The sequence below is a fragment of the Marmota flaviventris genome, chromosome 11, assembly GCF_047511675.1.
Source record: "Marmota flaviventris isolate mMarFla1 chromosome 11, mMarFla1.hap1, whole genome shotgun sequence".
NCBI classification, from domain to species: Eukaryota; Metazoa; Chordata; class Mammalia; order Rodentia; family Sciuridae; genus Marmota; species Marmota flaviventris.
In genome coordinates, this window is record NC_092508.1 from 4,421,614 (window position 1) to 4,447,617 (window position 26,004).

General features: G+C 53.4%; 1 protein-coding gene across 7 annotated transcripts in view; it reads right to left on the minus strand.

The window, feature by feature from the left end:
- The window catches only part of Agap1 (ArfGAP with GTPase domain, ankyrin repeat and PH domain 1), a 483,685-nt gene that overhangs the window by 179,051 nt on the left and 278,630 nt on the right, over window positions 1–26,004 (minus strand). For all 7 annotated transcript variants that reach the window (XM_027956197.2, XM_027956196.2, XM_027956198.2 and 4 more), the window contains one exon: window positions 8,206–8,310. In XM_027956197.2, coding sequence (XP_027811998.1) covers window positions 8,206–8,310 — 105 coding nt within the window. The remainder of the gene's footprint in view (window positions 1–8,205; window positions 8,311–26,004) is intronic.

Consider the following 26,004-nt stretch of genomic DNA (forward strand, 5'->3'; position numbering starts at 1 on the left):
GCATGAATCAGATCTGGAGATTAGGGGTACACTCAACACTTAACTGGACATTTAAAAAATGATTAAGATGGCAAATTTTATTATATGTATTTTACAACTAAAAAGTAACACGAAAATGCCCACCAGCTCCTCTCCCACCGCAAATCCTTTCTTCAACCACAGCAAATGAAGCTCATATATGGCTGTGACATTTTTTCTATGACTTTTAAGCACCACGGGCTGCATTCCTTTCTCATGGCTTCAGGGACTTTAGGCCTAAAAATTGGAGAACAGGCCAAGCATGTGAGTTAACTGCATCCTCCTCATCCATCCATCCATCCACCTGTCCATCTATCCATCCACCCGTCTATCCATCCATCCATCCACCCACCCACCCATCACCCATCCATATACTCATCCACTCATCCATCCATCCACCTGTCCATCTATCCATCTACCTGTCCATCTATCCATCCACCCATCTATCCATCCATATACTCATCCACTCATCCATCCATCCATCCACCCACCCACCTACTCATCCACCTGCCCACCCCCTCATCTACCCACCACCGTCCTACCTACCTACTCATCCATCAATCCATTTGCCCACTACTTATCTTTTAACCCATGCATCTATCCAGTCCCAGGGATACACTAGTGATAGAGTCTGCAAGGTACTCTATTCTCAAGGAGCTCCCAATCTTGGGCCCTGAGAAATGCCAAGAGAACAGGAAGAAATGTCCCCAGAGAACAAGGTGAAGGCACAGCTGGCAGGTCCACAGAAGGCCTGGTGGAAGGCAGTTCTCAGGAGGGGGCGCTTAAGACTGGATTGGAAAGATGAGCAGGCATTTGTCTGTCAAGGAGGCAGAGCAGGAAGGAGCGTTCCCAGTAGGGACAACTGCGTTTGTGAAGACCTGAGGCCCGAGGACACGGCAGCTGTTGGTTAGGAGAAGCCGAGAGATGGAGGAAGGGCGAGAGGGGACTCCCGAGAGGTAGGTGGGGCAGGAGCAGGTCAGGCCTGGTCATCTTCTCCACCATGGACTCATGGGAAGGAGAAAACGGAGGAAAATGAATAACCGCTGATGGCTGTTCGTGGAAAATCTCCACGGCAGGGGGCCATCCAGCTGAACTGAGCAGGAAGGGCAGAGGGCAAGAAAGTTGGGAGATCACCTCTGCAAGTGTGAGTTCTGGAGTCCTCCTGGATGAATTCCCAGGAAAGAAAGAAGGGGAAGGCAAGATGTTGGATGGCAGGAAAAGAGCCAGCAAAACAATCACGGAATAAATGGCCTTGAGAAACTTGGTGACCTGCCTGTCCACCCGAGTCCCAGAGCTCCACGTGCTGCTCCAGAGGCCACCGCGGAGGCGGTGGAGCAGCAGCAGGATCTGAAACCACGACTGTGGGTCCCAGTCCCGCACGCGCAGCCTGCACAGACATAGTGGCTTAAAGAGGAGCTGGGGCAACGGCTGGAGATCAGGCAGGGACGGGGAGGGAAGAGGCAGGACGCACCTCCACTCGCTCCTCTGTAGAAAACAACGGAAGCTGCGCCCAGGGCTCTGCACGCACGGGGACGGGTCCTACGTGAATGTTCACAGTGCACTTCACATCGACCACCTGTTGGAGCTGCAGCAATCCCACCGTGGTGGAGTCAGCTTTCTGTCACTGTGACACATACCTGAGACAGTCGACGTAAAGTAGGAAGGTGGACTTTGGCTCACAATGTCAGTCTACGGCAGCTCAGCCCCACTAGGGGCCTGTGGTAAGGCAGAACATCATGGTGGGCGCACGCGACCCAGGACATTGCTCACCTCATGGCAGCCAGGGAGCAAGAGAGACGGGAGGGGCCGGGTTGGAATATCCCCTTCAGGGCATGCCCCCAGTAATCCAACTTCCCCACCAGGTCCCACCTCCCACTGCCCAGGCACACGACCTAGGGACCAAATGTTTAACACATGGGTCTTTTGGGGACATCCAAGACACCAATGACAGCATTTGAGATCCATGACACAAATGACAGCACTTGGAAAGAGGCAGAGCATCAAGTCTGACCTGAAGCAGACAGCATCTGTGTATCAAGGTCCTCAAGGTGACATCTGCACCACTAGCTCGGAGCCCAGGTCCCCCCCGAGAAACTGACTGGCCAGGTCACTTCAGATGGGGGCTGGTTTTATTTGGGGGTGGGGGGGGGGAGGATGGAGGACATGTCAGATCCAAAGGTGTGGATTTCTGTCCCAGGCCAGGCAAAGTCCCCACCTATGAGAATTATCTCTTTAGTTCCAATAAAGGGAGAAACTTCAAATTCTTTCTGCTTCTGTGGACCGTCCCTTGTCACCCTGAGAACCTTGCAGAAATACCAGCTGTGACTCAACCTCTTATTCATAAAGCCATTTGCCTAAAACAGGAAGGTCAAACTAGAATAGAAATGTGGACTTGTTGCTGAGCTCCCAGTCTTTGTTGCTCAATATCTTTACCATTTCCTGATCTACCTGGAAATGATTCTTTTTTTTTTTGGATTTCAGTGCAGTTTTAGGCCTTGTAGTATTTGTGTAATGCTCTGTGTATACTTTCTCCTCCCTCCTCCACCAACATCATCTACCCTTGGCGGGTCGGGGGGGGGAGGGCATGCTGTGTAATACGAGGGTCACGGATCTGAATCTCAGCAGAATCTTTAAAGCAGAACCAGGACTGTTGATGCGAGGTCTGGAGCCCAGGCAGCCTTGGAGTGCAGACAGTGCAGAATCACGTAGCTGAATCTCCAGTGTGGCCACGATGGGGCAACGCGGCCCCTCAGTACTGAGCAACGCCTACATGCTGAACAAGTACCAGGCCCGGGCAGACACAGCCTTTGTGCTCCATCAGGTGGAGTGGGGGCCGTGGAGGCCTACCTGTTCCACAGGTAGCAGGCTGCAAACGCCAGATGCAGGACTGGGAAGGAAGGACAGCGTCCGGCACTGTGGCAAGGTGAAATGGTTGTTAATCCAGGACAGATGCCACGCCCCATGGTGCATGTCTCGGCCCGACACGTCCAACGATGGTCTTCTCAGGAAAGGGAGGCCTGTCTCCTCAGGGGACCCAGCCACCCACGTCCCCAAAGGCGAAGCTGTGGCGAAGGAGAAATGGGGAGGATGATGAGAGAGAACCCAGACCTGGGCGTCCCGGCACAGCCACCTAGTCACCTTCCGTGCCAGGAGAGCGGCCGTGCGGGCCCGGCTGGAACTCCTGTGACACACCTGTGTGTGCTGATGCTGGGTGGGCTTCCCGGCTGTGACCTGGAGGATCAGGCCGGAGCCTCAGTGTCGGGGGAAACCATGGAGGGCTTTTTCAAGAGAAGCCGGACAGGCCAGGATGTTGAGGGCTCTAAGGGCCCTGGCGACGTGTGAGGCTGGGTGGACACGGCGGCGGCTGGTGGGGGTGTCCTCCGTGCTCCAGGCAGATGGCCTTATTTCACCTGAGGACCGTGTGAATCTAAAATGGCACTACCAACGGGCGTGCTGGAGCAGGCCTACACTCCCGGCTCCTAGAGGCTGGGGTGGGAGCAGCACAAGTTCAAGGCCGGCTTGGGCAACTTCAAGACCTTGTCTCAAAACAACCCCAGAGCTGTTTCAAAGGGCTCAGGATGTAGCTCAGCAGTAGAGCATTCCTGGGTTCGACCCCAGTGCTGAAGAAGTAAATAAAGAGCAATTACCATCAGTGCGCACAGCAAGAGGCGCTGCTCCTACAAGGCAGGACTGTCTTTTTCTTGAACTGTGTCTTGAGAACACCTACTTAGGAATCATCTCAGATCTTCCTGCTATTTTTACATCGGTGAAGAAATGGAATTTTCCATGATTCAGAAGCCAGGAACTTAGTGACATCCACATTCCAATGGCAGTTTAGACTGTTTGTTTCTACCAGTCGGAGCAAAACCAAATCAAAGCTCAACAGCACATGGCCCATGTGGCAGGTCAGTCCTGCTCAGAGGGAAGGAGCGGCCTACGGGTCAGGGAGAAGGGACAAGCCACGGCTGTTTCCAACCTGGGCGACAGGCAGGACAGGAAACACACCTGAGGAGCTGTTTTCAAGAACCAGCACCTGACACCCGCCAGCCAGGTGTGGGCCGAACAGGGGCTGCTCAGCCACCCAGGTCCTCGTGAGGGCGCCCTGGGAGCCAGGGTCAGACGCACAGTGCTCTCTCCGACAGGGCACCGTCTGTCCTCGCTCAGCTGTGGCTGCAGAGCTCATTCTTACAGGTCCACTTAGGAATCACACCGCACACGACTCTTGAGGCAGGAGTTCCGGCCGTGCCCCCGACGGCCGCTCCCCTGACACGGAAGATGAATAGGTGGCTGTGCTGGATTGCGACGCCCCGAGCTCTCAGTTCTTTCTCATTATCCCCTCTATTTTTCCATCATGGTCTCCCTACGGCTCATACTTCCGTCCACAGAAACGGAATCTAAGGATTCCAGAACAGCCCCCCCACCCCATGACCCAGCAACGGGTCTGAGAGCCAGAAGACGCTCACGGGTCCCTCCCTAGGAAAGCTGGACAGGCAGGGCTTTTAAAGAACCTGGAGACTATCAATTGTTTTCAGGTAAATCCAAATGTAGACCACAAGGCACCCAGCCACAGAAACCCACACGCTGGCCTTTAGTATTTCAGTTTTATTCAAATGCTTAGAACGGTGCATGCAGAACATCCAGCAGAGATGCAGGGGCGAGTTCAGCCGGTCAGTCCCGGAGCGGGGTGGCCCACCTGTCCTGGACTGCCTGGGGCATGTTTTGAGCAAGGGAAGTCCCAGGCCTGGTAAGCCCTTAGTCCTGGGTGACCTGGGGCCCTCTAGACTGGCTCTAAGAGTCATTTAATTAATAACAGCATCCAGCCGGGAAACGTGGACAAACTGAACTGGGTTTTCTGGGCCCGTCTTAGCCCCAGCCTGGAACTCAGGAACCCAACTCACCCCATAAGCTGCTGTTTATTAAGAGTTTTGGGTCAAAACTTCAGAGTTAAAGTCTTAAGAGTCTGAAGTGCTCCAGATGACAATATATTATCAAAATTCCTACCCACTGAATGAATCTTTCTCTCAGTCACCTCAGTGACCTTTCTGCCATGTGGTATCTCGGAGACAACCTAGGAAATGGGTGCCACAGTGTGGATGCTGTCTGAAAGATCACCTTTTGAAACAGCCGGCACGCAACTTCAACATTTGAACCAGAAACTCATCTGCACCTCCCAGTTTCTTACTGAGGGGAGTCTGGATTCTGCCCCAGACATCTCCTTCAATCCCTCTTCCCACTGAACCAGGAATGCCCCATGAGCTCAGCGGTTACAGGCCTGTGGCTCCCAACACCTCAGAACAGAACTAGTCCCTTCCAGGCACCTAATAGAGAGTGACCTAGAACTTGCTGCCCTCCAAACCATCATTGAAAGCACGGTGATGGACATGAAGTCAACGAAGGGTCACACTGTAGGCTGCCATCATACTAGACTCAGTACAAATCTACCCCGCGGCTAAGCCGCCAGCTTGGGGAACTATGCATGTGCCTGCCCCAGACGCATGTTTCCCCTGGCACCAGGCCAGTGGCTTTTGCAGATGACAGCAGCACTGGCACCACAATCATGCACCAAAGGCCAATACATGCCTCCCCCACACCCCAGCAACACTCATGCATGCCTATGGAGGAGAGAGAAGAAGGAACTGCCAACACCGAGGGAAAAGAAGAGGTCTGGGCACAGGAGAATTTTTGAAGAACTGATTTGGATTATTTAATCAAGAGGTTGGGGTGAAAAGTCGCCCTCCTACAGGCATTTCCTGGAACCTGCTGTTGTCACCACCTGTCTCTTGGCAAGGCGCACACGTGGGCCTTGGCTTCCACATGCACAGGCTACCTGCTTTGCACAGGTTCCCTCTGATGAAGCCTGTGCTCAGCAGGAGGCCACTATCCATCCGATTTCATGTTCCAGCCATGGAGTTCCACCAAGAAGAGTGTGCCGATTACACTTCTTGCTGTAACACACGTATAAAGCATGGGGCCCGGGATTAGACTCTGCTCTCGGAAGAACGAAGCCCTCAACAGGGCAGTTCCCTGCAGCCAGGGCAGCACCGGGCGAGGAGCCAGGAAGACAACCCGCATCCTCAAGGATGGGAGCAGGGCACACAGTGGGCTGTGGAACCGCAAAGTCCTCCGTGGGGCAGCCTCAGCAAAGGTGTGAGCCCTATCCCCGGAAGTCCTCTTGGAACAGGTGTGCCCAGTCTCTGACTGAGGGGCCACCTGGTGAACCAGCCTACTCCAGATAAACAGGAGCAAACGGAGCATGAAGAAAAGTCCTCACTACAATAAAGAATGCGTGGGTCTACAAAGGAATCCATCCATATACCCATCTGATTCCGTCTATCCATGGGATTATCTGTACCTATCGTATACTAATGTATTCCTAGATACCTGTGTTTAGATGCTCCTCGACTTAGGTGGGTTATGTCCCAGTAAGCCCACTGTTGAGATGAGATTATGCAGGCGAAAAGTGTATTAATTCCTCCACCTGCCAAGCACCGGGCTTAGCCTGGTCTACCTTAATTGTGCGAAGAACACTCACACCGACCTAGAGTTGAGCAGAATCATCCAACACCAAGCTCATTTCAAAATCAAGTGTTGAGCATCTCCGGCAAGTTACTGAGTACTGCACTGGAGTGAAGGCTGGGAGGGCTAAATATGGGCAAACTTCACAACAGCGTCCACTTGGAGACGCTCATGGAGAGCGTCACACGCCGCAGCCTGCCTGCACAACCCTCAGAAGTGTACTTCCAGCCAAGCACCAAGGCATGTCCATTACCATGTGAACAAGCCAGGAGGCTCGAGAAACACCTGCTTTGTTGACATGGTTCTGAAAGGTGTAGTTATAGCTGTAACACGGGGGAAAGGGCAACTCACACCAGCAGCAAATTAAGCAACAAGAATACCATCTGTTAGCAAGCGTGCTGGGAAGACTTAAGGCAAGTGTTCTTGACAGCGCAGGGGAAAAGGCCTCTTGTATTTTGCCAGAGGAGATAAACTGATGCCATGTCTCTGGGAATCTGACAACATACACCAAAAGCCATGATCAAACACATACTCTTCCGCTTAGGACGCTGATTACTAGTAATCAATCCTAGGGCAGTGGACAAGGACAGAGGGACACAGGACACTGATCAGAGTTATAATAGTGAAAAAATTCAAAGTAAATTTCTTTGTCAAATGCCTGTCTTTGGGGTACTGTTGAGTCACTTAGGGTCCAGCTGTACAGGGACCATTGCATAGTCAGAAAATGGTGGGGTACAAGTGGATTTGTGGACACAAATTGGTGCACATGACCGGACCAGATGTGGGTGGAAGCTCAGAGCCCACACACGTGTGGAAGCAGGAGCTGTGCCTGTGGAAGCACAGGCCCACGTGTGCAGGAAAGGCCGAGGGTGTACCTCAAAATGCCAGCAATTGTGTTCTCCACGAGTATTTTACTTTAGGAATAATTTTAATTTTCTTTCATTATATTTATTTCTAACTTCCTGCCAACAACTGTGCAAGTCTTGAAATTATTTCAAATTCTAAACACTAACATCTTGACATAGTGATATAATCAAATGACCCAACCCACTAACACTATAATCTTCACATCTCTCTACCTCAAGCCAAATGCCATGGGATGCATTGTTAAACAAAATGAACACCCCCAAACTTGGATTTTACCAAAGCTTGCTTTGTATTTTCCTTCAAGAACAAGACTAGTTGTTTCTTAATCTAATATAAATTATTTTAGCCTAATAATAATAAATTTTCTTAACACCCAGGGACGTTTCTCCTGTCTTACAAATGGGCATGTGTTATTTGACAACAAACACTGAGCCATGAATTGCATTTAACTTCCTGTTTTTGTTCTTAGACATTCAGAGCTGAATTTTAGGTTCAAATGGGATTGCGTCCTTCATTATCGATTTTCCTATAGGTGCCTTCTTATTCTCTTTCACTACTTGCTCCTGACTTTCTACATCATTTACAATTTTACTTCATCTCTGTAGGATGAGAGAGCTAGGGAGGGAGGCGAGGGACAGACCCCTGGCCCAGCAGAGTGTGAGGACAGTGCCATTCATCTCATGACTGACCAGGAGACCAGCTACCCCTTGAACCTCAGAGGTGAGTGGCTGCCTGCTCTTAGGCCCTGCCCCCCATGCTCAGCTGAGGCCTGCCCCTGCTGGCTGCTCCTAGGGCTGAACTCACATGCAGACTTGGATGATAGGTCAGCACGCCGTTGTCACACAGGGTGACGTATTTCTTCTTCCACTCCTTGTTCAGTGACTTGCCACTTCGCTTTAAGAGCATGCCCTGGAAGGAAAAAGGAGCCAAACAGTCAGCTTCATGGGAATGGAATGAGAAGTCAGTGCAGAAGTAATTTTAAACATTCTTTGTGTCTTTGCCAATTTACAAAGGAAATTATGCTCAATTTTGGATTGAATTTGCTTTTTTCCTTTTTATGTACAAAACATATAGCATACTTTCAAATTTCTTTGTGTGTCTGTATAAAGAACTTGGCTTTGTGGGATAGGTAAATGCTAAAGACCCACCCTCAGCTCAACAAATAATACAAAACATCCTGACACAGCTACACTGTTCAAATAACAAGTCATAAAAGCACAGGAAACACCTAAAGGAACAGTGTTTTGAAGACAGAAACCTAAACTTCCTTTTTGAAAAATAACCAATGAACTGTATACTTACCTTATATTTGTAAATAAGGACATTTCATTTCGTAGTTCCTTTCATTTCAGAATTTTAGCTTATTAAAACTGAAGTTCTACTTGCCAACTTTAGTGATGACACTTTATGGATGAACTGTGTGTAATTTTTAAATCCATCTTTAATGAAATCACATTAGGGCTTCTGGAAAACCATTCGGAATTTGAAATCGACCCATCTTTAAAGCCACATTTAACCCAGTCTTTCATGAATGACTGACTCAAATACATTCCTGTTTTAACTAGGAGCCCCACCTCCCCCGAGTTCACAGGCTTTCCTGGATTCGGAAAGCAGGAGCCAAGGCTGAGCAGGGCTCAGGCTCTGCCCTCCCAGCCAGGGCTTCCTGCCTGCCCAGCTCTGTCCATTTCAACTCCAGCGTTCACATCCTGACTCTGTCTGTCCCTTTTAGAAGATGACGATCTTCTCACTCCTGCCCCTGCACACTGAGGATGACGGAAGATTCTCCGTGCTCTTCCTCTTGCTGTTATAAACCACACGATCACCGTGATCGGAAAGCACAAGGCCGATGCCAGGTGACTCACCCAGACGGAGCAGGAAGGAAGGCTACAGGTTCTGAGACGCACTCAGACACCTTGGGGCAGCAGGGGCACCGAGGGCCTCCTCTGGAAGTTTTATTGGCCTCTCTTAAGAATGGCCACGCGAGACAGAATTAGACAAGCCTGCCTTTAGATATAATTAAGCTCAAGTTTCAATTAATTACCAGCATTATGGCAATACTGTGTTTTATTTACTCAAATCATAACATAACCGAGTTCCATAAGTACAAAGGATTAAAAGCCAGCTTGGGGTTCTCATCGCTATTAAACGCTGTTGCCAGAGGGAAACATTTCAAAACTTGAAACAACTTATCAAGGAATCTTTGGAAAATTATTTCCTTGTAAGTTCTTACTATTTAAAGAAAATATGCAGCAAAATACGGTGTCCCTTGGTTTCTGGGAGCATCAACCCATCCAAACCAAGCTTGGTACCGACCCACCCGATGAACCAGTCCAGAGGAAAATGTTACGAGCTACAAACCAAAGCAATAAAAGCTTCATTGCATGGTACCAATTAGTGGGAGAGGGACAGTGACTGCCAGCCAAGCAGTAATACATAAGCCATGGCTTCAAACCACTGCGCGTCCCTCCCCGGGGATCCTACCAGCTCTGCACTTAGCATAACGAAACCTCTCCCAAGTTCTCCTGTGGGCTCATATTTTTCCATCATCCGTTTCAGATGGAATTCCAACAATACCAGGGGCTGGGGGTCACTGTGGTGTCACTGGAAGATTAGAGCTGCTCCGGGCTTCAGAAGGCTTTGTCCCTTCCCACTGACAAACGCAGCCATAGCGCACACCCCTGGGGCTGATGGACTCACACAACTCGCTCGGCCGGCTTGGGGCAAATCCTGCACTCGTAATTATCCTTCCACCAATGAAGGCCACAAGACTTATTTATTAAGGAAAAAAGGGAAAGAGCCCAATTAGGAGGCATGGAGGGGTGATGTCATAGCTTCCTGGAGAACAGAATGAGGCTGATTTGCTCCCATGGCAGAAAACACTGTCTGAGTGAAGGAAAAGCCAACCTTGAGGGCTTGATGGACTCTACGGTTCATATGGAGGAGACGGTCGGGTCCTGCGAGCTACGGGGACGCTGTAGCTGTCTGTGGGCCTCTAGAAAGGTTCAGAAGCCGTATTTCTGCCCTCCAGTCTTGGGCCCCTGTGGCTTTATTACAACGACCCCCACCAAAGACTGCTGAAGAGACTGAGTCCCTGGGCTGCCCTGCTCTCCGCCTCCAGCCATGGCTGAGCAGGGCTGGGGCAGGTGGCCTGAGCACCCCTGGCATCTCTGTCTGGTCCTCCATAAGCAACAGGGTCAGGGATGGCAACACCGTTCAACTTGCGGTTTCTGAGTCAAAGGAGGCAGAGAAGCTTGTTACCACGGGGAGGTGGCAGGCAGTCCCGGACACCGCCCTCTGCACTGGGTGGCTAGATCCTGCCGTTCCTGCTTACAGGCAGTGACTGGAACCCGTGTGTATTCCCCTGGCTCCTCTGGCGAGGCACACGCACAGGGGCTGGTGCTTGGGATCCCCCATGCAGGCACCAAGGCCACTGGCCCTTCCTGAGAGGAAAATGAGACTCCAGCCTGCAGGTGTTCAGCACCCAAGAGACTCCCAGGGAACGTTCCTGGCCAGGGGGTCCCCTTCAGGTAGACCCGGGGAGCCCACATCTCTCACGGTTCCCTCCTCCTGAGTGTCATGTAAGCTTGAGTGAGAGAGCAGAAGTGCCACTCCAAGGTGAAAAAGTGCAGAAATACCCGCTGGGGCTGGGGCTGGGTGTACAGGCCTGCAGGTCCAGTGACTGGGGAGGCTGAGGCAGGAGGCCTGCAAGGGCAACCTAGTGAGACCCTTAGCGATTACCAAGACTCTGTCTCCAAGTAAAAAATAAGAAGGGCTGCGACTGCAGCTCAGTGGTTAAGTGCCCCTGGGTTCCGTCCCCAGCACCCACTAAATACAGACATACGTAGCATATGTGGTCTGCGGCTCTAGAGGTGGGGGCTTCCGCATGCTAAGAGACGCCCAGGGAGCCCCATGGGAAGTGTCTTGGGGTCTCAGAGAACATGATGAGCACTGCTAGAGGCAAATCTCAACCCTACCAGAAAGTTCCAGGAATGGGGTGGCCAGGGCTGCTGGACAGGGGAGTGGGGCACCAACAACCTCCCCACGGCAAGAGTGATGGGACCTATGCACAATGTCTCTGGGGTTAAAACCCTGGCTACAGATCCCACAGCTTTGGTCCCTGACACAGGTCGGTCCCAAGGAGTCTGCAGACTGGCTGTACACGGGCTCACCTGGGACCTCGGGCCCAGAGTCACGGGTGTCAGTGGGGGCACCCCTGCCCCTCAGTGCGTCTTAGCGTTCGGAGCAGCGGCAGCGCCTGGACCCCCGGGGAGGATTCCCTGCTGGGCGCGCCACCAGCTGCCAGGCGGCAGTGGCAGAGGCCAGGCTCCTCGGTTTCCAAGTCACAGCTCTTCCTTTCCCTCAGACCAGCTGGCCTCCTCCCGCACACCTCCTGCCTGGCCCCGGAGGGGAGCTGAGGTTAGAGCAGGAGATGGTGGAGGTCACCTGACAGGCATCAAGACCCCTCTGCCAGCCGCCAGGAGGGCAGATTCTAAGGTGGCCTGATGGAACCCAGTGTCAAAGTTCCCACTCAGAGTGGCCACTTGGACGGGCAGCACTGGCCTCACCTGAAGCCCACTAGATGTCTGTCTGCAGCCCAGAGCAGCAGGGCCACCCTGAGTTCAACAAGGCCCCAGGTGACCTGAGTGCCTGTTCGTCTGAGCAGCTCTGGGCCCGGACCTTCTCAGGGGCACCGAGCTTCTCCAGGGGGCATTCACCCTGCAGGGAGCTCTTCTTAATGGCTGTCCAAAAAGTGAGCAGCTACTGGACTCCACTGCCCAAGCGGGCGTTGGTGACTTCAGAGGTCTCACGTGGTGCCAAGGGGGAAGTACAGGGGGAGACTGGTACATGAGCAATCCACTCTGTGAGCCGGTGGGGCCCACCCTGGCACTGCAGGCTGCACAGAAGAAAATGACTTCACTCAAGAACGCAGGACGTGGGTGGCCGCAGGACGAGGGTCACCGCAGGACATGGGTGGCTGCTCGGCCAGGGCGACCTTTACAGCACCGCAGTGATTTTGCTTCATTATCCGTCATGATGAAATATTGCTGTTAATTTAAATTTATTCTTTAAAGAAGCCATTAGTTGCAATTATTCTTAATTATTTTGGGTTCTGTGATTACTTAGTTTTATGAGTGCATATAACGTCTGGCCTTATCGTGAAAACAGCTAGGCCAGTGCTGGGGGGATCCAGGTGGCTATTTTCTAAAGGGTTCCAAGTGGCCCACAAGTCCCTGGGAGAAGCTGGGCTAGAACAGGAATGAACTGGAGTCACCTGCCCAGGGGCAGGAGAGGGTGGGGAACCTGGGACGAGGAGGTGGCTGGGAGAGGCGACTGCAGGAGGATGGCAAGGGAGCATGTCCTCCCCGTGACTGTCCTGCGTCCTGCGCTCCAGTTCTCCCCTCTCCTACTGACATTTCCAAGGCTGTTGTGAGATTCCCAGAGCAGACAAGAGCCAGGTAGGTCCCATCCGCTTGTCCTGGGGGTAGGAGCATGTGGTGTGAGGAAGGCCACCACCCCGACGTGCACCCTGCCGGCCAAGCCGCTTGCTGCGGGTGGAGGCCCCATCAGAGCTCTCAGACCTTGCTGGGCCCACCCAAGTCCCCGCATCAGAGGTACCTAGAGTGAGGAAAGGCCGCTGCAGCCCGCCTCAGGAAGGGGCGTGGGGCCGAGCCTGACAAGCTGGGGACGCCCTTGGGTAAGCCACCTTGTTCCCATTCCACCAGGTGACCTGGACGCTCAGGTCAAGACTGCAGCTCTTGGTGACATCAACAGCCTGATACCGTGGGCAGCGGGGCCAGGACAGAAGCACATGGGGGGCCGAGGGGACCCCATACTGCTACAGGCAACAGGAGACCACAGGCCTGCTCTTCCTCAAAGGACCCCGACCCCAGGAGAGCCCGGGCACCTGGGAATGAAGCGCCCACAGAGCCCACCGGAGCGCCCACGGGGGTCTCTGGGAAAGCTGGCCACGGCGCGGAGAAGCGACCCAACTACGCACTGCCTCTGTGCCGACCGTCTAAGAGAACCTTCTCCCGAGGGCGTGCAGGGGTGTGTGATCAACTGGGCCACACCCCAGAAGACTTGGGGACAGCTTCCGGGGATGAAAAGTTTGTTTTCTTTTTCTTCCTTTTTTAAAATGAATTTTCAACACTGACTTTTGAAAAGTGTTCATAGCAAGTGAGAATCACAGAGTGTCAGAGCCCAAGGGCCTGAACATGGCACGAAAGTGTCCCGCCTCACTGAGCATCCCCAGGGCAGGGAACCTGGTCTGCAAGCCGGGTAACCCTTCCCCAAACTAAAGGTTCCCGTCACTCTGCCACCGTGGGACCCCTCTGAATATGCCCAGCGTTCCCCAACGTCAGAAGCTAAGGGGAAACGGAGGGAATTGTGAGCCCTCATCCCTTGGGCCGGCCCTTCTCCTGCAGCCAGAGCCCCTTCTGATGTCCCAGCGGCTCCCGAGCCCTCCCGCTTCAGGGCTGAGCCCCTGAGCTGGTCGTCTCCACGCGTCCGCCAGCCCGAACGCTCACGCAGCTCCAAGTGCCGAGAAAGTGGGAAACCCTATAAATAGTTCATTTCAACTTTTAGAGGACACGAAGCCACAGTCCTGCTGGCCAGAAGATGACAGAGGCCGGAAGGCTCCTGCCTGTCTGGAGACGCACTGGCGGGCGGCTCCCATCAGTGAGTGCAAATGGCCTTATGATTCTAAGTCTCTTTGAGTCCCTGTAACCCAGGGCAAAACCGCATGGTGGAACGTCAGAGTGCATCCTCTGTCCGTCTTTCAGATGCCACTTCCGTGCAAGGGAAAACAATCTCTGTCTAAGACGGTTGCTGGTCGACCTTCACGGCACAGACCTCGATTACAGGGAGTGTTTTATTCGCCTCTTGTGTGGCCTCAATCTTCAGACATTTCTTATTTCAGGGCTGTGGTGGACTCCCCCGTGCCAGGTGCATTCCCAGTGCTGTACCACTCCTAACCAGGCACCTGATGTGAGTGAGCACAACCATCCCCATTTTACAGATCAGAACCCCGAGGCACAGGGAGGTTGTGTACCTTGTGCAACCCGCACAGCCAGTATGTCCAAAAATGGCTCCCAGAGACCCGCACCTCCCAGCACCCCTGCTGGTGTAAGTAAATCACTCCACACTGACTCTGGGCCGCCTGGGGATGACTTTGACCCACGGAACCCACAGAAGGGATTCTGTCAGCGCTGGTTTAGACCTTAAGAAAGCCTGGCAGCCTCTGTTTTACAGGGCTCTGGCCGACTGGTGGGCCCTGTAGGTCTGCAGTCCTTACCCCAACGTTATAAGTGATAAAATGATGGTTTTCTTAAATCATTTGGTTTTCAGGTGGATTCTTATGCAGCAATCGAGAAGAAAAACAAAACTAGTCTCCTGACTGCTTTAAAGAAAATCCTAACCAGGTGGAACTGGCTGTGGAGCCAGGCTCCTGACTGTGCCGAGCAGGAGCGAGAGGGGAGCGTTCAGGAGAGTCTCAGGCAGAACTAGAGAAACGTTCCCAACTCCATCCCCTAGAGAACTGACCACCAGACGGTTCTCACTGACAACCTCTCCTGCCAGCAGAAACCCTGACAGTAAGGATGCCCCTGAGAACCAAGGTCAAACACAGGGCATGCTGGGAGACATGACCTCAGGGTGCGGCAGTCAGACCCTTCTCATGAGAATTCAGAAAACTTTCGGCAGTGCCTCAAAGACCCTTCCAATTAGAAAAGAAGACAGAGATATGAGATAGAGATCTGTGAATTGGGCTTTTGTCTAATAAAATAGATTGTAATTTGATACAAAGGATACCCACAGGGGTTTTAAAGGAATCATACCACTATAAACTGAAACTCACAGAAAAGGTTCAAACTAAAAGGGGTACTGGGCCTTGACACCTCAGTACAACAGGAAGCAGGACAAGACAGATGCACAGTGGCAAACACGGGCCATTTCTTACAGAAGAGAGCAGAGTTCAGGCCCAAGTCATGCTCTCTGCAGAGAACTTCCATCTCCTGTGCTGAGGGCGGGATGGTCAGGTAACATGTGCCTGTCTGGATTTCAGAACTGCTGTGGACCAGTGACCGCTGTCTCGCTCTCATTCCTCTCCACTTCTGTCGAACAAGGAGGGGGTCTGTTTCGTTCCTCCTGCGCCTGAGTGACTGCCACATGGTGTATGTCTGTGAGAGCGTGCGCGTGTGCACACGCATGCACAGATAACTTCTCCCCAGAGACGAGAACATTCCCTGTCTTCAGACCAGAATGACCTGGTCCTCAGATGGTGAGGACCAGATCCAAGAAGCCTCACCCGCATGTGGACCTGGTGTGGATGCCAAGACTGTGGACTTCAAGCCTCAGCCTGATGCCACAATGGCATGAAACTCTGGGGGTCGGGGGCTAGGGGACCTGGCACAAAGGAGAGTGGACCGAAGTCACTAGTCTCTACAGATGACCGCACCATCCACCTCCCCAGTGGTTTTCCTGATCCCTGACTCATCAGGAGAACATGGTGGGAAAGACATGGAGCCCGCTGTAGGACTCTAGCCGAGGCCTGAAGGAGCCCCCAACTCCTGCTTTCATGCCCCTGGGAGCCCCGAGCTGCTGTGTGGGGAGTCAGACTGTCCTGCTGAGAAGACAAATGAAGAGGGAAAGCCCCTGGGACCTCAAGGTGGAGAACTAGGTCTGGGTGGATGGCAGCCACTGACCTTCAAACGCTGACCTCCAGCCACCAGTCACTTTTGCTGAGGCACCAGCTCTGATCATCCAGAATGATGCGGATGTCTCTTGTGCAGCAGAGACGACCACATGCCCAGACCCGATTCCCAGCCCAGAGAATCCAGATGAAGTGTGAGCTGGTGTTGTTTTAGACCACTATGATTTGGGTCAATCACCTCGCCATGGGTGACCTGGACAGCAGTGGGCAGAGCCAGGGCCTGGGCTTGTGCTCCTCAGCCCAGGGCTCTGCTGCCTCCAGGGAGGGTCTCACCACCAGATCATTGGCAGGACTTGCACATCTTTTACTTGTTTGCACAGAAATCTAGGGGCTTTGCGACACCTCAATGATCCCTCCATCATCTTATTGGGAAATAGCCCAGGTTGGTCTCATTGCTGCCACCTCATTAATTGACTGATCCGTCAGGAAGAGAACAATTTTAATGCTCGACCACCAAAATACCAGGTCCCAGGCAGGCACTCTTTGCTTTTGGCCCGAGGACCCTTTAGTAGGGTAGCACAAAGTCTTTTTTCTTCATTCATGCCTATTCTTTGTCTAGTCCCAAGAGGTCACTGAAAGCCAAAAGCAATGCTAAGTGTACAAGCTTTAAATAACTTACAAAGTTAACGTAACGGATGTAAGTGCTATCTGAAATCCATTGCTCAGTGTTGGCTGCAGCCCCAAGCTGTGATAAAACACCACTCATAAATTTATATTAAAGCTCTGCTCGATAGCAATTATTTACCAACAGAGATTTATTGACTGCATTAGGGACTGGGGGTCTCACCCAGGCAAATCAGTCTTTGTTTTGAGTCCGAGGAGCGTAGTGTGTGGGCCTCTGCTCATGTGAGGATCACCACGAAACTGGGAGCAGCGGGTGGCCACGCTCCTCCGTGGCAGTACAGCCCTGGCTGTCGTGTGGCTGCCCCACGCAAAGCCAGACGGCCAACAGGCACACCAGCCCGGTCCTCTCCTCATCTGCCTTAGCAGCCACCAGCAGCCACCTAGGCATCTGCGGAGTCTCCCACACGACATGACATGTGCGGTTTCACAGTGATGGAAACAGCCCTGCACTAGAGGGACCATCAGAGTCTCATCTCCATGTTTAAAAAGAACTGTGTCGCCATGCTTAAACACTCCCTGCACATCCCGGGATGGTAATGTCTGTACCTGTGAAAAGGTAAAAATAAAAAAAATAAAAACAAAGACCAAAGCCAGGCTGAGCTGGGTGTGTGCGGGGTACACACCCGAGCCCCAGATCCTCCAGAGGCTGAGGGGGAGCCCGGGAGCTTGGGAACAGACTAGGCAACACAGCAAAACCCTTTTCTCAAAAACAAACAAAAAAGTGGCGTTTGAGTTTATACAGTCCTACAGTGAACACCCGTCACTGGCTCACTGTTTTATGATTCGCACTCAAAATACTTCTGAAAAGATTCTCATTATAGAAATTAAAGGTGTCTATAAAATTCTAAAATGTCTCACAGAAAAGTTGCATCTCTGACTAAGATCCAAAGGGCATGACCACCAATCACTGGATTTCCTTATTTGATCCGAATCCTTCTTTTATTCTAATTAATATTCTTCCTGTCACATGTTGGTTAGCTTTCCATCGCTGTTGACAAAAACACCAAAGAGACTCAACCGACAAAGAGGAAAGCTCTATTCGGGCTGATGGTCTCAGAGTTTCAGTCCCTGGCCCCTTGGCCCTGTCACTTTGGGCCGCGTACATCTGGCAGGAGCTGGTGGCAGAGGACCTGCTCCCCTCCTGGTGGTGGAGAAGCCAACAGTGAGAGGGGAAGGGTGGGGTCCCAGTACCTCCTGCAGGCCTCCTGCAGGGGCGTGCTCCCAGTGACCTAACGCCTCCCCCATCTCCACCTCCCGAGAGTCCCACAGGCCTGTGGGGGGCACCTCACAAACGCCAGCACACAGTAAAACTGTGGATCACTTGTGCCAAACTGACCTCAAAACCTGCACGGGGTGGATGGCGGGTGATGGAATGTCACCATGAGACTCTCGGGTGGCAGAGGGGTCGCTCCAGGACCTGGACACTCTCCTCTGGCACCACCCTCCCTGTCTCTCAGGGCCCACCCCGCCAGAATGGAAGCATGTCCACCCGGTCTCTGCCCTCAGTGGCCCTTGTGGATAACAAACACCACCTTGCCAGGAACAGGCCTGGCTGAAAGCCTGTGAGCCCCTGGCCCTGAGCCTCCACGGTGGGGAGGTCAGCGCAGGCCGTGCTCCCAGGCCCACCGTCACCCCTTTAGGGCCAAGCGGGCATGAGCGCTTGGTCCTGTGTCCTAGGGGTCAGTGGTGGGAGCCGAGCCTTGGCCGAACGCTGCCCATCCCGGCAGAAGCCCCAAGGCCTTGGGCTCACACAGGCCCCTTGGGGCCAGCTCTGATCTTCTACCTCTGCAAACAGAGCTTATGAGAGCACAGGCAAACGCCTGCAGGAGGGAGGTCCAGGAGGGAGGTCCAGGAGTACCGCCCCACCTGCGGAGCCCGCGACACCTGCGCTCCAAGCCCCCACAGCCCCAGAGTCTCCTGACACAGAGGGGTGAGCTGAGCCCCACCTCCGGATTCAGAGGTGCAAGTCCTCCCCCCCCCACCACCACCAGCTCACACTCTGGAGACACAGGTGTCCCTGCGAGAGGGGACCAGGACTCCTCACAGAAAGACCATGGGAATCCGGGGAGGAGACAGCATCTCCAGCCAGGGAGAGGGGCCTCCAAGAAGCCTGCCCTGCGTTTCCAGCCTGTGGCCCTTTGCCACCATCGACTGGGAGCGGTCCAGGCAGAGGAAGGTGTCCCCTGGACGCACGTGCAGCACCTCGCAGGGCAGGAGGCAGCTGCTGATCTGGCCTCCCGCCTGGCACTGTGCCTTCCTCCCCCTCCCCCGCCGAGCCCCGTCCCCGCGGGGCTGCACAGCCTTCCAGTCTCCTGGCACGCTTGAGCCCACACAGCCTGCACGGATGCCTAGGCTGTCCTGAGTGGAGTGGGGACTCTGGGGACCAGGAGGGTCTGGGTGGGCCCTGGCTCCCGAGTGCCACATCAGTGGCTGTGTGGGGCTCAGTCCTGAAGTCATCTCCGCGCAGCTCAGAGTCGCCCCCCGACTCGTGCAGATCCAGGAGGTGCATCAGCAACCTGGAGCCAGAGTGAGCGTGGGGAGGAGGGACAGCGGCCACCTGCAGGGGTGGGGGGCTCCTGTGTAGGGCTCAAGGGAAGACGGCACAACAGAGCCGCAAGACCACAGACCCAAGGCGTCATCCAAGGTGTGGGCAAGGCTTTTGGCTGAACACCACCAATAACACCGACTTCATTGGCTGCGTGCAGGAGAATACTCCCAATTAACTGGTATTCCCAAACTCCTTAGACAGCGACTTTCGGCGCATTCACGTACATGGTGCTTGGATCAAGTTTTGGTGAAATGAGATGGACCGACTGACCAGTGGACACTGCTCTCCCAACGCCAAATTATTTTAACTTTTCATCTGGTTTAAAGTGTTTCCATAGAAACAGCAGGAATCCCCTGTCACTGAGCCCCTTTTCAACAGGGATGCTGGCCCGGCCCCTCCTCCCGAGGGCCTATTACTGCAGGGACCAGAAGCTGCTCTCCTGCCTGCTCCCAGTGCAGGCGGCGGGGGAGGGGCGCGGGAGGAGGAGAGGGCTCTGGATCTTTCACCAGCTCCCTGGTGACCCCTCCCCTTCCTGGTTAGTAATATTTCTGTCATTCTGCCAGGTTGTCGGGTACAAAGGGTTACACTTTAATTGAGCTGTCAGCATCTCCGACAATCCTATAAAGCCCCGATTATGCACGGCGGGGTTAGTGACACACTGGTTATTGTGGATGCCCTATTTGCGAAACCCAAACCTGCGCCACACACAGGTCAGCTCACCCGCGCGACCTTCCTGTCATTAGCCGCGTCTATTCCTACCTCACCGCTGAGAAAATCACACGGTGCTGGCTTCAAAGCGCCGGCCGGGACTGGATTCGACCAGGAGCTAATCACCCACAAATCCAGCTCAAATGGCAATAATTGGCTAAACTGCTCCCCTCTCCAGAGCTCAGCAGTAATTTGGGATAATAAAGAAAAGAATTATTCAGCTAACTGCCCCGAAATGTATGCTTTGTGACCGACACACTTCACATTTTAATAACGATGGATGGAGAATCCAGTTGAACACCGTGCCGCCGAGTAACGGGAGAAGTTTGTGGTGTCCCCGTCCCCATCTTTAAAAGCCACGCTGACCCCGAGCAGCACTGGAGAGAACTGCACTTCCCGCCAGGCCAGCTGACGCCACGAAGCCCCAGCCCCACTGGCTGGCCCCCAGGAAGATTAAACACCAGCAGAGAAAGAGCTGGGAGGGGCTGTCCACTGGGACCCAGAAACAAACACAAATGCCCTCCTGTTAAAGAAATGAGGAAAGCACATTTTTCTTCCACCAGGCCTGGAGGATCCCTTCCTGAGCTTTCTGGCTCCTGCTACCCCTGGGTTGCCTCTGTTCCCCCCTCTCTCTCCTCTCTCTCCCTGCCACAAGATTTTAGCACCAGGGATGATGGTAGCTTCATTGGCTGCAGGACGCCCCTCTGTGGGCCCACGGCAGGTACAAGAGCCCCGTGCCCCACTGCCCACCTCCCCGCCCCCCCCCGCCTGGACCAACCCACGGCCCAGAACCACAAACACCGCTGTGCACTCACCATGGTAAAGGAGGCTCGCTGGAGCCGACTGCCTGCCGAGGAGGCACCCCAGGCCAGCCGCAGAGCGCAGAGCGAGCCAGCTGGAGGGGTCAGGGCCCCTCATGTGACCGCAAGTGTTTTGAAAACACGCTAGTGGTCGGTTCTCAGACCGCGCAGCGGCCATGGACTGGCAGAGAGGGATCCTGCAAACCAGATGAAAACCTGCTGCTTCTTTCTTTAGGCAATGATCCCTGACCGGAGCCGCCCGAGGGCATCACAGACACACACACACACACACACACACACACACACACACACACACGCAGCAACCACTTATCGATCCCCGTGGGAAAGGCAGGCTGAGTGGGCTCCGTTCAGAGTCAGAAGCTAAAGTGTCAACTAAGCCATGGGGCAGGTTTCCCTATCTGCATGAAGTAGACTTCTGCTTGGGAGACGTGGCCTGTGTCCCAACACACTTTCATTTGTTTTTCACTTTTTTTTTTTTTTCCTGTACTGGGAATGGAAACCAGGGGCATTTTACCACTGAGCAACATCCCTGGGCCTTTTTATTCTATTCTTCTTATTTGAGACACAGTCTGACGAAGTTGGCTGGGCTGGCCTAGAACTTGGGATCCTCCTGCCTCAGCCTCCCGAGCTGCAGGATCACAGGTGCGCGCCCCACGCGGGGCCCCCAGCACACCGTTCTCACCTGTCCTCGGCGTCAGTTCTCCTCTTTCATTTCTGGCAGCTGTGCTGCCTGACCCTTTGGTGCTGCTGCTCACGTTCAGCACTCCATCTCTCCAAGCCACACTCTTCTCCTGGGAGGTCTCAGCGCCTGCTCTTCCTCCTGCCTGGCCCACCTGCTTGGCTCATCCACCTCTGCTGGAAGGGGAGGCCGTCCCCTGGACCCGCAGTGCCCAGCAGAGCCACCGTAAGCCACACCTGATACCGTGTGGCCATCCCGGGACACTCTGCAGTGTGGGTCACACACGGGATCCCGAAGGCTTAGCAGGGGAAGAGGTGACTCACGCTGAGATGACTGGACAACGGGTGTCCTGGTCACGTAAACACCTCACTAAACTTAATTTCGCTTGTTTCTTTTTACTTCTTCTAAGGTGATGCCCAAACACTGGAACTTCCAACACGGTCCACATGCTTCTCCCTGCAGGCCAGGCCACACTGCCCGGTGGAGTGGCCATCAGGTCTAGGTGAGCAGGTCCCTCGCAGTGGGGACCCGCCCTGTAACCTGGCAAGTAACAAACACTCCAAGGGTGAATGAGTAACTGACTGATCTCAGCCGTGACCACACACTAAGGTTAAATTGCAGGGAGAGGTGACGAGGCCAGTGGTCAGTCTGTGCTGTCTGGGGGCCCAGATCCATCCTGGCACCTCACACGGCCCTGTACCACACGGACTGCGGTCTGCCAATTGGGCGCACAGAGACCTCGCCAAGAGCCTTAATGCACACACGTAGTGCCCCGCCTTCCCTGCCCAGGATCCAGAGGCCGCGCACACAGGTGGACCAAGGCACCCGGAATGTGGCCTCTGCAGGGGCTGGAGAGACCAGAGAGGGAAGAGGCCATTGTCCTGGTTAAAAGAGAAGAAAGGTCTGTGCAGACCAGCTGCCAGGCGTGGACCCAGACGGGCCAGGATGGCTGAAGGTGCCGCAAGCGCCTCCCACTTCCCCGCCGTCCCCGAGGGCAGTCGGCTCTGGTGGCACTGAGCCTCAGAAGCCTCTCAGCACAGCCCTCAGGTAGCCCCTGCTAAAGGCTACCCCTGGCCTGAGAATGCTCAGCCCTGGCCTCCAGAAACGTCCACGTGCTGCCGTGACGAGGAGCACGAGGCTTTCCGCCACGTGAGGATCACGCTGGTCCCCGCTGGGGCCGCCTCACCTTCATTCCTAGGAAATCCGAAAACCACCAAGGACCGGGCAGAAGGGAAGAGAAAACCCATGAACCTGAGCCAGGCTGGGCTCCAGGCGCGGGCACCTGGGCTGTCCCTGAGCACCCAGGACAGCAGCCCGACACTCTGCCCACCCCTTTCCCTGACACAGGCACCACCTGCCAGGTGCCCAGCTGTCAGGTGGGCAGGGCCGGAGAAGGAGCTCCCTGCAGGCTCCCGGGTTCCAGGACAGCGGTTCCAGGACAGCCCGGCGGCTCCTCCAGGGTGCGCTTCCTCCCAGATGGCGCTTTACCAGCAACAGCTGAAATGCCCGGAGCAGATCCTGCCGACTCCATGCCTTCCTCCTTATTTCCACAGGAGGAAGTTCCAGGTTACTGGGACCTGATCAGATACAAGCAAGCACCCTGGGAGCACTCCCCACAGTCGAGGGCGCCCAGTCCCCCAGCTGCCCACCAAGGACATGGGTGGGTCTTCCAGAGACGTGTGGCCACCTGAGTGTCGGCCTGCTGGGAAGGAGGGAGAGGGGAGAGAGCCATCAGCATGCCTCCTGCAGGCCACAGGCAGAGACAACAGCCTGCCTGTGCTCGGGGTCCGCCAACGCCCCCACAAAAGCCGCCTAGTCTGACCCGGAGACTGACAGAAACAGAGCGCTACCACCATCAACAGCACAAAATGCACTTCCTAACCCGACGTCACCTGACACGGGCTGTGACACCTTGAGTTCACAAATCCCACAAACACCGTGGCAAAGTCACACATTTGGCCCTGGACCCCATATGGGGACTGTGCTTGCAGGTCCTCAAGGAAGCCGTGGGGGCCTTTAACAAACCCTCTGATTCATCACATTTACGAAACCACTTGGACGGCCCCTCTGAAGAAGCTGACTGTTAATCAGGACAATTTCATGATGAAACACTGCAAATATTGTGTCAGCAAGTTAAAAATGGCCTTGTTGTTTCAGCGTAGAATCACTTAGTATATGCTCTATATAAAGTATTGCATTTCACGCCCCATTTGCCCTGACATATTAGTGGGTTCAGCCATCGAGTAACTATCGTCTCCCTGCCTAGATCGGGTTCTGCGAGGGGGTGGCAGGGGCTCCTGGTGAGGGAGGTCCCCTCGCTGCACACAGTAGGGAGGTGACTGCTATGCTCTATGTGGGCCTGTCAACAATTCTAGACAACCACACGTCGACGCTGCAGCCAACAGTGCAGTCTGAGCGAATGCCGTTTTCCACGACACCAACCGGCCAGCGCCTGGTGTGTGCTTCATCTGACTCACTGAAGATGACGGAGGGACGTGACAACAGTCTTTCTGAGATTATCTGACTGATTGCACTTCAGTATTAAAACATCAGAAATGTTTCTTAGAAAAAAAGAATATATTACCGTAAGACCTTTACAGCGTGTGCATGTGTGTGTGCGCGCACGTATACACACACACACACACCGTATGATATTTAAGTAGAAACTGTTTGGGACTCTCAGACACCTGTTGTATTAAATACTTCCCAAATTGAGAATAAGACAGGAAAGAGTCCATTTCACTTGCTGTATTTTGTTTTAACACTGTCATTGACACTATCACTAATAAAATCCTTCTCTGTGAAGGTTTAGAGAAAAAGAGGTGAAGCAGAAACCTGTGTAATGAGAAAAAGTAACTCCCACATACTGAGTCCATAAACAATTGCCTTCAGACAAAACAGAGAAAGGAGCTTACAATTCATGGGTCCAAGTCATTTGGGACAGCTAGAGGCAACAGAGGGACACTCAGAACCACTCCAGGGCTCACAACTGGATTTCCCTTTTTTCCTTGACTGCCAGGATGCTCAGATATTAAATTTCAGAGTGCACGTTTCCTGTGTTTTGGTATAATACCCTTTCCTTCATTACTTGACACTTAAGCTTTTTGTCGTTTTAATGGGTATTGGGTTTCTTTCAGATACAGGCTGGAAGGAGACGAAGGCTTGGTCCCCCAACTTGTCATCACTGAGGACCTCAGCACTCATGAGAGCCGGGTCTGGGTGGGAGGACAGGCCAGGGCTAAGGGCTCCGGGACTGGTGGACGGTGCTGCCACAGGCTGGAGCTGAGCCAGTGGCTGCCTGTCGCTGCCCCCAGAGGCGACCCTGGGGCCGAGTGCTCCTTTTGAATCCTCGGGGTGCTGTGGAGGGCGGGCAGCAGCTCCGCACACAATAGTTCAGAACTTATTCACCAAAGCTGGTTTTCTTTCTTTTTTTTTTTTTCCTTCAAAGGTTGAAATTTGTTCTACAGATAAAAGTGATGCCTTTGGGAAAATCACTCTCAGGCCTTCCTGACAAACGAAGTCTCTCTGAGCCTCAAGTGACTATTGTGTCAGGGACAGTCAGCCCTGGGAATAACAGGGATGGGAAGCAGAACTTTTAAAGAAAGTGATGGGGAAAAATAAGAAACCAGAAGGCCCGACGCCAATTAGCTGTCCCCTCTCTGAAAGCTGCAGACCCAAAATAGTACACAGTTTTGGGAGATGATGAGCGCCGGCTCTGAGAGGAGGGAGCACGGAGAGAAGTCTGCAGATTTTAGGGCGAGGGTCCCAGCGGGGCCCGTCAGCCACCACCCCCCAGCGCGGACCTCTGGCCCTAGCAAATAATTCCTGCCGTTTCACTTCTTTTAAAACTCCTTATGGGTGGAGAGGGAGTTAATAAAAGAAACAATATGTATTAAAAAAAAAAAAAAAGCAAGGTGCCCAGAGTACGGCTAATGGAATTTGATGCTGGCTTTAATTTTAATGAAGAAAGTTGCCAGTAGCAACAAAACTGTCAGCCGCCGCCGAGCACCATTAATAAAGATCGAGACAACATTAGTGCCCGGCACCCGCACAAAAGGTTCCCCTCGCTTCATGCTGTGCTAAATTGGCTGCCCAATTTTTCTTAAGTGTCCGTTCTATTTAGAAGACAATTTATTAATTTTTGCCATTCATTGTCAGTTGACAGGCCATCATTTTGTGGCCCGAATTTTAGATGAAAACTAATTGAAAAGACTGGCAGTATTTATGAGGGGTATTATTTGTCAATTACAGCGGCAAATACTCCTTGCTACCACCAACTCTGATGCTCCTGTTCTCTGGGTGTGAGCACTGTTGCTGCTGGCATTAAAATATGAGGGGTCTCTCCCTGCTCATCAGCTCATCAATTTCATCGGCGCGGAGGGAAACCACCTTTCATGTTGCGGGGACCCTCCACGGCAGATGGATCCGTTGTAACTTATGACAAAGAGGAAGCAGGCAGGGCGCAGTGATTACAGACCACTGTGGGCACCAAATACAACTCATGGGAAACCAA